Source organism: Apis mellifera, linkage group LG16 (assembly GCF_003254395.2).
Source record: "Apis mellifera strain DH4 linkage group LG16, Amel_HAv3.1, whole genome shotgun sequence".
Lineage (NCBI taxonomy): Eukaryota > Metazoa > Arthropoda > Insecta > Hymenoptera > Apidae > Apis > Apis mellifera.
Genome location: NC_037653.1, coordinates 2,673,947 through 2,688,452, shown reverse-complemented (window position 1 = coordinate 2,688,452; position 14,506 = coordinate 2,673,947). Strand labels below are relative to the sequence as shown.

The 14,506-nt window shown below is 24.8% G+C and overlaps 1 protein-coding gene across 7 annotated transcripts in view; it reads right to left on the bottom strand.

Moving 5' to 3' along the window:
• Positions 1 to 14,506, bottom strand: part of LOC409638 (elongation of very long chain fatty acids protein AAEL008004) — a 49,296-nt gene that overhangs the window by 5,700 nt on the left and 29,090 nt on the right. For 3 of the 7 annotated variants that reach the window (XM_006559408.3, XM_006559409.3, XM_006559407.3), the window contains exons 2-5: positions 8,068 to 8,213; positions 4,125 to 4,315; positions 2,547 to 2,627; positions 978 to 1,061 (exon numbers count right to left, since the gene is read on the bottom strand). In XM_006559408.3, the coding sequence (XP_006559471.1) occupies positions 978 to 1,061; positions 2,547 to 2,627; positions 4,125 to 4,315; positions 8,068 to 8,125 (414 nt within the window). In that variant the 5' untranslated portion in view covers positions 8,126 to 8,213. The remainder of the gene's footprint in view (positions 1 to 977; positions 1,062 to 2,546; positions 2,628 to 4,124; positions 4,316 to 8,067; positions 8,214 to 14,506) is intronic. The other 4 variants (XM_006559412.2, XM_006559410.3, XM_006559413.3 and 1 more) reach the window with 3 other exon arrangements.

Here is a 14,506-nt window from a genome sequence, read left to right as displayed (position 1 = left end):
TTATATTCGAAATACGTAACATAACATTTGAATCATTAAATTTATTATTTATATTTGAGTTGAACAAATTTTTAAATTTAGAATTTTGAAATATTTTTATATCTTCAAATTTTAATAATTATTTTATAAAGTATAGTTCAAATCTGATTTTTCTGATTGGGAAACTATTTCTTTGATGTAAATATTATTTGAAAAAAAAAAAATTTATTCGCAGAATTTTCTTTTAATAAAATAAAAATATTTATTACTATTTATCCATTTCAGAAATCTTTTTGATCAATATTCTCTTCGAATATTCTCCAAATTTTACTTTTTTTAAAATAAAAAAATAATACTTTTTAATATTACAAAATTGAAATAAATATTTTTATTTCTTAGAGTAAAACATAAAATTCTGCAGGAAAATAAAATTTCTTTTCTTGAATATTTACTACTTATATTTAAAGAAATAGTACTTTAAATATAAATTTTAAAACTATAATCTCTATAACTATTACTTTTATAAATAAAAATATTTGATTGAAATGTAAGAAAATAATATTTCGAATAAATAATTTTTACCTTAGCATTTTTATAATAAAATATACAACGTATCGAAAATATATGAAAAGCTTAATTATAAACTAAAAATGAAATTTCTGTTTTGAAATTTATTCTGAATTTTAATTACTTTTATAATTCAATAATTCTTGTTCGATAACTTAACTATTATTATTATTATTGATATATCGATATTTATCTCTAGTCTAGGGGCCGCACCTTTTGTATCCCCACTAAGAACGATCCTAAAAATAATATTTTTAAAACATAGTATTTTTGCTCCTAGGAACATTTTTTTTTTTTAATGCCTCAATTTAAATTTTTTTCCTAGTCCTGTAATAAATAAATAATTCATAGTTTAATCGTGTGCAGTTAATAGAGAATGCGGAGATTGTATTTAGTGTAATTTTTGCGTGTTAATGGGGAATATCACCCACCCTTAGTACTTGGGGTCGATCACTGTAGTCTACGGGTTGGCACCTTAGAGAATAGTCGCCAGTCAGCCATCCGGACATTCCTATCTGCAACCACAACCGCCCAGAGGCCATTCTCCGATCAATGAAAAGAATAAATAAACGAAAGAGAAAGGCGCAGAAAAGAAAGGGGGCGTGCGCATGTGCATAATTCGTCATAAGAAAAACTAATCGTGCTTAATGTTGTGACAAAATAATTGGACGATCGTGTGCGTTTAAGACAAAAGTATTCGACACTCCGTGAAGTTTTTATCCATTAAGTTGCACCTGTTGCAACTTCTTCCACAATAATTCTTACCTATTTTTATCGTTTCTTTCTTTCTTTTTTTTTTTTTAATCTTTTTCCCCCAAAAGATTTTCTCCTTCGAATCAAACGTGATTAATTCACTTGGATATCGAGCTTGCGTAAATCGTTTACCGATCGAGCTCTCGATATCGACGGATTTGATGGGGAAAAAAAAAAAATTCGAAAATAGTGATATTTTTGTGCATGCAAACATGCTAGATTACACACATATATTTCATTAGCACAAATGAAGGATTTGAAGTGATTGTGTATGATGAAGGAAAGGAAGAGAAACATGTAACCAAAATAAATATATTTGTGGGATATTTTTGGAAGATCGATTCTAAACGTTAGAATAAATAACAAAAATAATTTATTTATCAGGTTATAAATAATTTTTAAATTTAACGTTAGACAAGCAAGATAGAGACAATGCGATGAAGATAAAGTTATCTTATCTCATTTTATCCAACTTGGATTATTTGTAAGTTAAAATAAACAAATAAATAAATAATCAAAATTTTTGTACATTAACTTTTTACATTCGATCTTCGAGAATCGATTTTCGAATATATTCCAGAAATATATCATATATACCTTGTATAGAGATATGAAGAAAATAAAGATAAAAAAAAAAAGCAACAAGCGGAATAGTATAATTTACTCTTCCTTCAAAGGCGGTTTCCTCCCTTGGTTGGCTGCCTACAAAGCATAAGATAATTTGCATCATAGCACAAATTCTTCAATTTCTACAATCCATGACCCTTAAAAATGTATTTCTAATCGTCGAAATATGCGTATACGTTATTTACGTTAGTTTCAATAAATATATAATCAAACAAAACATACAATTTGCAAATCAATTAATCATATATATATATATATAATATAAATTAGGATCATAATAATGATATAAGTTGTCAAATTATTTTCAGAATCCAAGAAACAAATTAACATAATATTAGGTAAAATATTATATGATGCAATAGAAATTAAAATATCATAACATTAAAGATGCATAAATATACAATGAAATTAAAATTAAATCTGGAAAATTAGAAGCAGTTTTTTATACTTAGAAAATTAAAAAATATATAACTTTATCTTTTTGTACTTTTTATACTTATATACGTATACGCATATAAAAATCGTTAAAGAATAAAATTTAGCATTTATTGAGGTCCGTCTCGTTGAAATGGCGGTCCAATGATCCATCTGCCGAGGAAACTATAAATACCAAAACTTACCCTTATCGCGATTGGATTGTCGCTATAGTCCACAGGTTGGCAATGGAAACTATAATGGCCCCACCATCCGCCCATCAGACTCTGTTTTTTTTTCGGTTACACAATTAATGTTTTATCTTGCACCTTTTTTATTTCTGCGTTAATAGGAAGTTAAACCGAGTTCGAAATATATATATATACACACACACACACATATATATATACGAAATAAATAATCTTTATGAAATATAATTTTTCCAAAAGTATCTTCCAAGCAAAATTAAAATTGAGCAGTAAGAGGAGGACATATCTATTTTTGATATAATTTGTTACGTTTTTATGAATTATGTGTAATTCTGCAATGTATTGTGTAAGCTAGGTGCAAAGGATGAAAGCAAGCATTTATTAAAAATTTTTGGATCATATTTGTTTAATAAGAATGTAGATTGGCATCTGTCCTCCTCTTGCAACTATTAATCCAATGAAACAATAATAAATTCATAAATCTGTATATTCTATTATGTTTATTATTATCAAAAAATAATCATTTCTTTAATATTATGATAGAAATTAGAATTTCAAATTTAAAATTGAAATAAAAACTTGTTTTGCATGTAATAAACCTTTTGCAGAAGATGTGTATTGGAAAAAAAAAAGAACATAAAAATTTAAACGTGATCATTTCTAAATTGATCAACTTCACTTATTTTTAAGAGAAATTTTGATACCATAATGTATTATATGATTGGTATTTAAATATTTAGAAAACAAATACAGTAGTGTCTGCATATATGATCATAAAATTTGTCTGGTTATATAGCTAAAGATATTCTCATCAATTTCTAAAATCATAAAATTCGAGACAGATATGTCAATATTGTTTATTATTTGCATAGAAATGATTTAACTATATTAAAGAAAATATAATTTTTTAATATTTGTTAATTCAAAATAGTCTTAATAATTAGAATTTATTAAGATTTGCTGTTAAAATAGCATCGATATTAAAATAATGTCAATTTTAATTATTAAATAATTAAAAAGATTAATCTGACTTTACACTATTATTATACTTACCTCATATTCCATTATTTTGCATTATTTATTTCTCACTTTTAACACCTTGATGCAGCATGGTAGAACTGAAGTGAAATAACACCAATTCTGACAAACTTCAATTCATAACTTCTTTACATAACATGGCTATATAATCAGACACTATTGTAATTTAATTTCGATGGTGCTGATCAATTGGTTTCTATAAATTCTGGTACAATATTATAAGTTACATTGATTCCATTGATCACGCGTGATTTCGAACTCGGTGGTTGTTCGATGTTCTTGCAGAAATCATTCATGATACAACACGAACCTTTATTTCATGGTTCCTCATCTAACATTCCGATATACGAGCAAAATTTTATTCGTACGTGCTTATGTACAAGTGGCATTTCAAAGCATGCAAACACATTTTAAAATAGAAAAAAAAAAAAAATTTCGTAATATTCAATATAACAGGTATATTGAGAAAAGTGTAAAAATAGAAAGAGAGAAAAGAAAGCGGGGAGGGAGGGAGAAAGATCGAAGCAGGAACCTTACCTCGTAGAAAAGCCACGCTGAGAACACCATTTGGAATAGATTATAAACTATTAGGACATTTTTTAATTGAAATGGTTTCCTATTCTCCATCAGCTTTGGCCCTAAAACTTTTACACCATATACGTAGCTCAAGCAGATAAACAGAGTAGGAAATGGTGAGCTCATCATAAACCAATTCGTTGTTCTCTGATCTGAAAAAGATATTGTAGATACAGATTCCATCAGCATTAGATTTGATTGAACAAAAATTGAATATAGAAAACAGATACAGATAACTAACAAAATTTTAATGAAATTTGATTTTTTTATTATGTTTTATATTTCATATTTTATATCATGTCAAATTTTCATAATTACATGAAAATATTAATAAATAATATGAATTTGTTTAGATTTAATTGATTAATATATAAATATCATATTAAATGTTGCATATGTGTTTTTTATACTGTTATCATTTTGTACTATTATCATCCTGAAAGAAAATTAGATGATATATCATTATTGATAACACAAATATATAATAATTTTTTTTAGATATTAGTTTATTTTTTTAATTTAATATTATTGATTTAATATTATTGATTTAATTTTATTTTATTTCAATTTTAGAAATTTGTATAAAATTTATGATTATAAACAAAGGATTATAGAAAAATATTCATTCTGTTTTGATTTTTCTTTAAAAATGGAATATTATTAAGTATTTAATTTCCTTAGGATTATTTCCTTAAGATGAATTCATTATAACTATGAAAGTTATGCTTTGTATTCTTCATCAAATATTCAAAGTTATTTATATTTAATATAATTTTATATAATCAATGTTACAATGATAAAAGTATAACAATCTCGATCTTTAGGTTTAGATTTTTTTCGATATCCTTTTTTCATCCTTCAAATTTTGATCAACTAACGTGTTATCGTATTAAAAACCAGTTATAATTTCTTCTAATTAATTTAGTCTCTTGTCGGTTTTAATGATGATCAATCGACCTTGATGCGATTTCGTCGTATTTTTCAGATGCTTGTCGTGAAATGGGGGAAAAAGTGAAATCAAAAACTAAGATGAAAGTAAATACGAAAGTCGATAATCTTGATGGCGAAATTCCATTAATATTTTTCAAATTGTAACTAAATTCGATGAATTCATGATTGCGATTTCATATCATTGCTTATTTCTGCCTTGAAATATTTTTAATAAAATTTACGATTAAAAAAAAATAAATAAATAAAAAATAATAATGCTTTCTTTTGCGAACAATTTTTTATATAGACAATCAGATTCATTCATGTCTCTAACAATTCCTTTCTTAAATATTTTAATATTTGTTTGACTTTCAAAAAAATCTGAAAGAATTCTGAGAGTTATTAAAGTTTTGATCGAATTAAAAGATTTTAACGGAAAAAATAATTTCTTTGAAAATATTCAGAAATGAAGAAAGATTAAAAAGAAAAAAGTTAACAACCTTGATGGTGATATTCTATTAAATATGGAAACTTTGCAAATTGAAATTAAATTCGGCGAATGAAGAATATGAATTCGTATCTGCGCGTTTAATATTGGAGATGGTTTAAAAATCTTTCTCGAAATCGGCGGCTGCTTCCATTGGCCACGTGAAATGAATAATTCATCTTCGATGTAGTCTACTGCTGCATCACGACGAATGACGTTTGCTTAACCATAATGAAATTCTAGGTAATTTTATCCTTCCTTTCTGCTCGTGTGTTCGTCGAAATCTCTGATCTCTACATTTGTATCAACAATAAAATATTCTTGTTCATCTTTTTATAATGAAATCAAATAAGACATATCTAGATATGAAATAAAATATTAAGATAATTTATTCTTCAAATGTTATTATTTAAAATAAAGTAACATAACAAATAAAAAAATAGAACAAAAATTTTATTTGAACAATTATATGGATATAAATTCACTTCAATAATCCAATTTCATATGTACATAACCTAATATATGTGGGAGGTTTCTCAACTACCTTTGGAAATGTTACGTGAGAAGAAAGTACGTAAATAAATGCGAATGTTTGGAATTCCATAATTCCTTATCCTTCGTGTTAAGTTCCTATAAAATTGCGTGTACGTGAAATTAATTTCTAACGATTATTATGCAAATATAAATTCCAAATTCGATACAGTGATAATAATGAATAACAATTAAGAACTTTCGATCTAAATACGAAACTGTCGATAAAGACGAATTTAAAATCTATGCCATCTATGGAACGGAGATCGAAGTCCAAAAACGCGTAACTCGGAAATGGCGAAAGTCAACGATGTTATAAAAGATATTGATATTTTAAATTAAATGAGAAACGAATTTTTTAAAAAATCATGTGAAATTTGATTATTTTTTAATAAGACTATTTCTATTTAGCAATAATTTTATTGCTATTAATATAAATTTAGGAATAGTTTGCATTCTCTTTTTGTATTTCCTTTTATAAGATAATCTATTCAAAGATAATTTTAAAGCAAAGTCAATGCTTAAAATGCTTCTATTTTTAGAGAAAGAGAAAATTTTCCTTTTTGAAAATTTATTACGAAACTTTATGAAAGATTTATTATTATTTTATTATTAATTTGAATACTTTGAAAGATATTTTTATTATTTTAAATTAAAAAAAAAAAAAGAAATTAAGCTGATTTTAATCTTTATTCCTCTATTTCCATATTGTATTGCTTGTGTATACTATATGATTACGTCAAAGAACAATGTGCACATTTTATTCGTTTACTCTAAGTTTCATTTACTTTTATGATTTACATCGTATGAGAATACTGAACATTTGTAATTTGTACATTTAATTACATATTATTTGTATAGTTTTTGCATTGCAGATGTATCTTTTTCTGTTGCAGACAAATATTAGTATATGATATTAAAATGCCATTATTATGGTAAATTTCAATTATATAATAATTATAATTATATATTATTAATTTTTAATTATACATATATTATTCATGTAATTTCTGCATTAATGATTGTATGAATTCTGTTGTAAGTAAATCTTAATAGATAATATTAAAATGTAATTTTTAATTTTAATTACATATTCATTAATTTAATTATATATTATTAATCTTTATTTATATCTTTATTTTTTGTACAATTTAGAAATATATATATTATATATAAATGTATACAGATAAATATTGATAAATGATTAAAATGCAATTTTTACATTTATATATTTAATTCTTTCTACATTATTTCTTGGAATTCTACTTTCATTCGTTCTTGTGGCAACCTAATTAATGTTAAATATATATTGATATCTTATTTATTATTAACATTTTGTTATTGTTATATCATTATATCCAAAACATTATTGTGAAATGTTTCAATTTAAATAATGTTTTTATATACGTTTTACACACTGCTCGACGAAAGAAAAAAAAAAAGATTTTTAAGTTTTAAACCATGAATAATATAATATAATATATATAATATTAAATAAAATATAAAGGCAAAATGTACAAATCACAAAATTATTATTCTTATTAATTTCATAAATTTTTATTCGATAATTTACAGTAAGATTTAATTTTTGTTTTCAAAAAATGAAGAAATTTGGAATACAAATTAAAAATTATTATTTTTATTTTTAATAGAGTATATTATTTTTATTTTAAATCATTCAATTTTAATTTTTTATAATTTACAAGCAATGAAAAACAGTTGTTGTTGGCAGTCTTGTAATTAGATCAAGGTGAAAAGTGAAACGAAAGCGGAAAGGCGAGAATTGAATAGAAAGGGAGAGGGCTGAATCTTTCCTGTTCCTGTTTAATAAAATTGTTCCCAGTCACTGGTCGGTGATCGTCCCTCGGACATTTCTCAATGTTTTAAGGTTCGTTCACCAAGCTTGAAAGATGAATGACTATGCTCTACATAAAAATAATGATTCAAAAGACTTACCTGCATGTTTGTCAAGTATCTCGTGGAATCGATCCACGTATTGCATTAAAATCGACATTTTTCTTGCTTTTTGTCGAGAAAACCTTTGCAATATATCTTCTTGAGATCGTAAAAATGTAAAGTTTCAGGACGAAATAAGCGAGTTTCTGAAACGAAAAAAAAAAATGAAACGATTATTATTATTATGAAGAGAAAAGATATAAAAAAAAGTTCATTAAAAAAAAGTCAGGCTTTAATTGATTTAACTCAACTTAATGTAACATAATTCTAATATAAAATTACCTAATAATGATCTAGAATTACATTTTTCAAGATTTAAAATATAAAATAATAGAATAATTTTTATATTTTAAATTTATATTAACTCAAACTTAATTTCTCAACGTTTTAAATCAATTGTTTTATTCTTTCATCTTAATGAAAGAATAGAATGATATTATTAGAATTCATTAAAATCGAAATAAATTATTAATCTAAATAATTACATATAAATTTAATTGATTCAAAAATAGTTTTGAACCAAATATAGTTTTTTTGTTTTGTTTTACGCGCGAACGGGGACGTATTACTTAACATTGATGTAAAGGTTAGGTTACATAAAATGATGTCGATTTTCGGCATCGGCATTGAATTAGAGAAGCGATTTCGCGCATGCGCGTTCACGACCAAGATTGTTCAAATCCCCGATCCGAAATTCACTGCGTATGTTCGATTACGAAAGTAGGGCCACATAATTTTTGTTATGGATTACACGATGCGTTCTCGCGCAATTTACGGGACGACCATGAATTCGGCACGGCCTTGAACCGCTATGTCCACGACTTCGTCGTTTCTAATAAGAATTCACTCGAATTTCACTTTCAATTATAGTCAAAACATCATAATCAAAACATCTGATGGCAATTACAATCGATCTTTGTAATTTCGACATCTATATTAATCAAATTTATTGGAAAAAAGTAATATCTATTAAAATCCCATTTGTATTTTGAATAGTAACTTTATATTTGTTATATTTTATTTAAAGACATTATATTTAATATCAAAGCAACATATAAAACAAAGCAAAATATTCATTTCTTTTATTCAGAGAAAATTTTTATTTAAGTAGAGATATTAAATTTATTTAAACTTTAATTGCTATATGCAAATCGAAATAATTATGTATGTTATAATCTGTTAATAACCAAACATTCGATATGTCTTCTTAAATTTTAATTATTAAAATTGTTTTGGATGCTTGAAATATGAAATTTATTTACGAATTATTTTTTATTAAAAATATTTTTATATAAAATTTTACAATTTATTTGCAAATTTTTCATACATTTAATATCTTTTCAAAAGAAGAGATTTCTGATTAGAATTTTTTCTTCGAAATTTTGGATTAACTAATTTTCAAAAATCAGCATCAAATTATGAATGATTCAAGCGTTCGTCGAAACGATTTTCTCGCGAAATGATTCACGGAAAAGAGGACACAGAAAAGAGAGGTAGGTATAAGGAGATAATTGTTTGTTTCTGTGGGCGCCCAGAATGATTAATCACGTCCCTGAAACCGAGTGGACAGTATCGTATCTATATACTCATACTCTCTAAGCTGCGACGGATGGTTTGGTAACCCGTTGAATTTCGCTTTCAATACAACTCGGTCGACGAGAGAATTCTCGTCAAGGCCAATCGAGAACGAACTTGAATGGATGTCGTCATTTATTATCGGGCAGTTGGTCACCGATTTGTACACGAACACGGAATCTTCGAGACTGTCTAACTAATTTATCGTCTCATCTTTTTTATTTCAAAGTCAAAGGAAAAAAACCAAAAATCACGATCATTTGCTTTGGAAAGAATCACGTCAAAATATTGGCAAATATTGGCTAAGGAATTTCACATAATGTGAACTAGATATATTCTCTATATATTAGAAGTGAATATATTCTTGGAAAATGACTAGAAGAATGATTGACTTGATAATAGATATGTAATTATAAAATAAATTATATTCAGAGAGCAATGATATAAGATGTGTAAAGTTGAAATGTAAAGTTGACTTCTTAATGAGTTTTTGTTTAAGGTAAGAATTTAAAGAACTATAAATAATACTATTTAATGACACGGATAATAATTTGTCTAATAAATTTATTTTTTCTACAACTTTTGTTGAATGAATTCATTTATAATTATAATCTTTTAATAAAAGAAAAGTTTATATTAAAATATCTCAAATATCTATTAATGATTTGCTTGTAAAATCAGATATCATTAAGTTTAATATTACTTTGCAAAAATTTATTTTAAAAAATCAGTATTATATTTGTTAAAGAAAGATTTGATGAAAATTACATAGATTAATAGAAAATATATTCGTATAAATTTAAAACCTAACTTAACCTCGTTTCATCTATATCGACGATGATCACAAAAATGACAGCTAGTAAAAGATTTCAAACGTTTAATGAAATATAAAGAATTTAAATATTTAAAAAAAATTATGATGTACATATTGTTTTAGTGTAAAATTATTCGTTTTACTAAATTCATAAGAAAAATTCTCCTCAGCGGAATTCCGAATATATTATTTAAGAGCAAATATAAATACGATAAATAACATAGTCTTATTTTACATAGTCTTAATTTTTTATAATCATTGCGTAAAAGTTCATTAAAAAGTTAATATTACACTTCATTTTTTTTTTGTTAGAAATTTAACCTAACTTAGCCTTATTTTATTTTTCTCGATAATAACAGTTATAGAAAACGACAAATAGCAAAAGACACAAAAGTCGAGCAAATTGTGATGTAAAATTATTCACTTCACTGGCTTCAAAATGAATTTCTTCTTAATAAAATTGAAACTAGGATCATATAATAATATATAACGAAAACACACTATATAACCTAATTCAACTACAAGAATATAAACTTTAATGGGAAATAGGGTTAAGCTACGGTGACGATTCCTTGGCTCCGCGATGGATCGCGATCGGTTGTGGCGAGTCGTCTCTTGCAAAACGAAAAGTCGAAAACGCGTCGAGCAAGCGAAATACGTCGCGAATATATTGCGAAAGCTGTATATATTATAATGGGCCGAGCACAGAAAACGGGCCAGCAACACGACTTCGATGGTTTTGTGAACTCTGCGACTCTCGATGACTCGATAGTATGGCATATAGTTGGAGTCTCTGTTTGTAGGTTACGCAAGGAATCGCTCGCTCGTGCTTGCTGTTCGAAGCTGTGTGTCTCGACACTGGAATCGTCATTAACGATAGGATGAACAAACCACTGACCTCAATATCCATGCCGACTAAATGTTTCGTTTCACTGACAAGAACCACAATAAGCATGTACTATTGTAAATTAATGCACTACGATGATTTGATCGCGATTTACATATACCTATAATATGTTATATCTTATCAATATCTTATCTTTTAGCAGGTTCATAGAACAACGATCGATTTTATATCAAAATTATATAATATGTACAATCGTATCGTTTCATAAGAATACTTGGATAATTTTAAGAAGTTTCTGCCAGGTTGGAGATATCAGAAATATACAAGAGTATTATACATATATACAATATTATTATTAATCTCTTGAATATTACAATTATATATCATTGAAGGTATTTCCTAGATAAATTTTCTATCACTATTATTATTATATTTTTATATTAATATGAAAAATATTATTTCATTATTCTTTTTTTCTTATTACATATGTATGTAGATTTTCTTAATCAATATTATTTCAAATCATTTGTAATGATTTTGATTGATTACAAATATAAATATATATAATATATATATACAATATAAAATCTTAAAACATTAATTTACCATGTTTTTTTGAATTAAGAAATCAAATATTTTAAATTTATTTCTTTTCTTAATTTTATAACCTATAATTAATTATTAACCTATAATTAAATTTCCATTTTTTTATATATTTCTTGAAATTTGTAAAAATATAAATTTTGTATTAAAAAAGAGATTGATTTGTACAATCTATATTTATCTAATCATTTGTCAATATTTATATATTTGTGTGTAATAGAATTTGTAAAATATTCAAACAGATTGCAGAAAGTATATATTTAGTATTCTAATATTTCTTAAAGGTATTTCTCAAGCATTCAGATTCATTTAAGTTACTTTTACTTTTATTGAATTTAAAAGATTTGATATTATATTATACTAATAAACTTGCTATTTGAAACTTGATCTGATTTGAGATACTCTTTCAAATTTGTATTCAATTAGCTTTCATTTATATATAAGTAACTTGAAACATTTTAGCAATAAACCTGTTATTTCATTTGAGCTGAAGTAATGTTTGAAGTTGATATTCTTTCAATTTTTTTTTGATTTGAAGTTTTGTATGATGTGAATTTTAATTAACTAACTAACAAATGATACTAAAAGTTATTAATTAAAAAAAATGAATTAAAAATAAAATTGATAGTAACAATAAGCAGCTAATCATGGATTATTTGTGGTCTGTGCCACAATTTTAAAAATAATTCCATCATCAAAATTATACATTAAAAAAATTTATACTATAAAAGAATATTTGAAAAAAATAAATTAAAAAATATAATTAATCATTCTCTAATAATCTAGAGTTTTGAGAACTATACATTATTATTGAGCTTATTAATTAAAGAGCTTATATTAAAGAACATATTAAAGAACTTTTATTAAAAACTATTAAAAATTATTATTAAAAACATTTTAATAAATATCATTTTAGAATTTATTACTTTGAGTTATTTCAATAATTTACAAGTATAATACATTTGAATAATTTAAACAAGTTTGACTTGATTCTGTTTTAATTTACGATCAAAATGATATTTAAATATTCCATTATTATTAAATAATAAAAATATTTAATTTCCCAATAAAATCGACTATGATTACTTACATTTGCATTTCATTTATGACGAGCAATGTGAATGATAATTTCCTTCGCGAAATGAAAACTATACGTACAGAAACATTCGATTCGTCGTAAATATTGAAATATATAAAAACAAAAATTTTAATAGTAGTAATTGAATTTTTCGACGATATATATTATGGTATCAAATTGTATAAATGATCGACACGAATATTATAACATTTTACAAAGTAGTAGTTTCACAACCACATTATTGTAAGTTTGATTAGTAGTAGATTGTTAATTGTTTGAAGATGTTGGTTGCGTCAAGGTTAAGTAGTGTAGATAAATATGAGGTAGAGAGGCGTATGAAATTAAAAAATGTTTACACATTGCCATTGAATAAATAAATCAAAAGAAATACAATAGTATTTATTTGGAAAAAGAATTCGCAATATAAGTACAATGTCAATAATTTAAGTGAATTTAAGTTTTAAAAAAATGTTTTTGATATGTAAAACAAAACTTCATTCATTTTTTTTTGTCCAAACAATTCAATCAATTGAAATAATCATTAATAGGCCAGACATTGCTTGAAATATTATTTTAAATAATATGTTATTTATTTTACAATTACTTGAAATAATTATGTGAAATAATTATTTCAGACAATTATTTGAAATATTAAAATATTTTCTCTGTTATATAAATAATTAAAAATAAAATAATTAATTTGAATTGATATTTATTTGACATATTTAAATGTGTTGATTCATTTTTGCAATTTAAATTCATAATGACTTAACCTCTACAAATTGAAGTTTACTGTTATATATGTACTTATAAATAACTTATATAATTATATTATATATTATATATTATAACTTTATGATTATATAAGTTTATTAGTAGTTTAGTAGTTTATTATATATGATTTTAATTTTATTCAATTTTCTTTATAAATTCAATATCAATATTCAAATGTTTCTATATAATTGTATATCAATTCATATAATTCATATAATTAAATTTCCATTTAATCTTATTATCCATTTTTTTATTATCCAATTTCTTATTTCAAAATTTCAACGAGATCAAGAAATTTTTCGAGAATTTTTCTCTTCCCAAATTTCCATTATCAAGCTTCAATTCCTTCAAATAAAAATTTTTCTATCAATTTTTCATTTATCGAGTTTCCACTTTCCACCGACTTTTGAACTTGTTACGATCCTTTATCTACAATTTCTACTCTTTCACTTCATTATCATGCCACGCAAGATATCTATTGCTGCTATAAAAACTTGAAGAAGCATGCAATAGAATGCTACGTTATTCTATAGAATCGATATAAGCTTTCTGCTTGCAATAACGAGAATTTCAATCATTCAAGCGGATTATTATCGGTCGGAAATGAGATTTGAAATCGGTTACTCTTTCTTGGAAATTCCTCAAAATTATTGATTAGAGGTTATAGAGAGTGTAATTATCGAGAATAACCGATTATCTTAGAAATTCCTGTATGCTATAATATTACATAATATATGATCTATTTTGT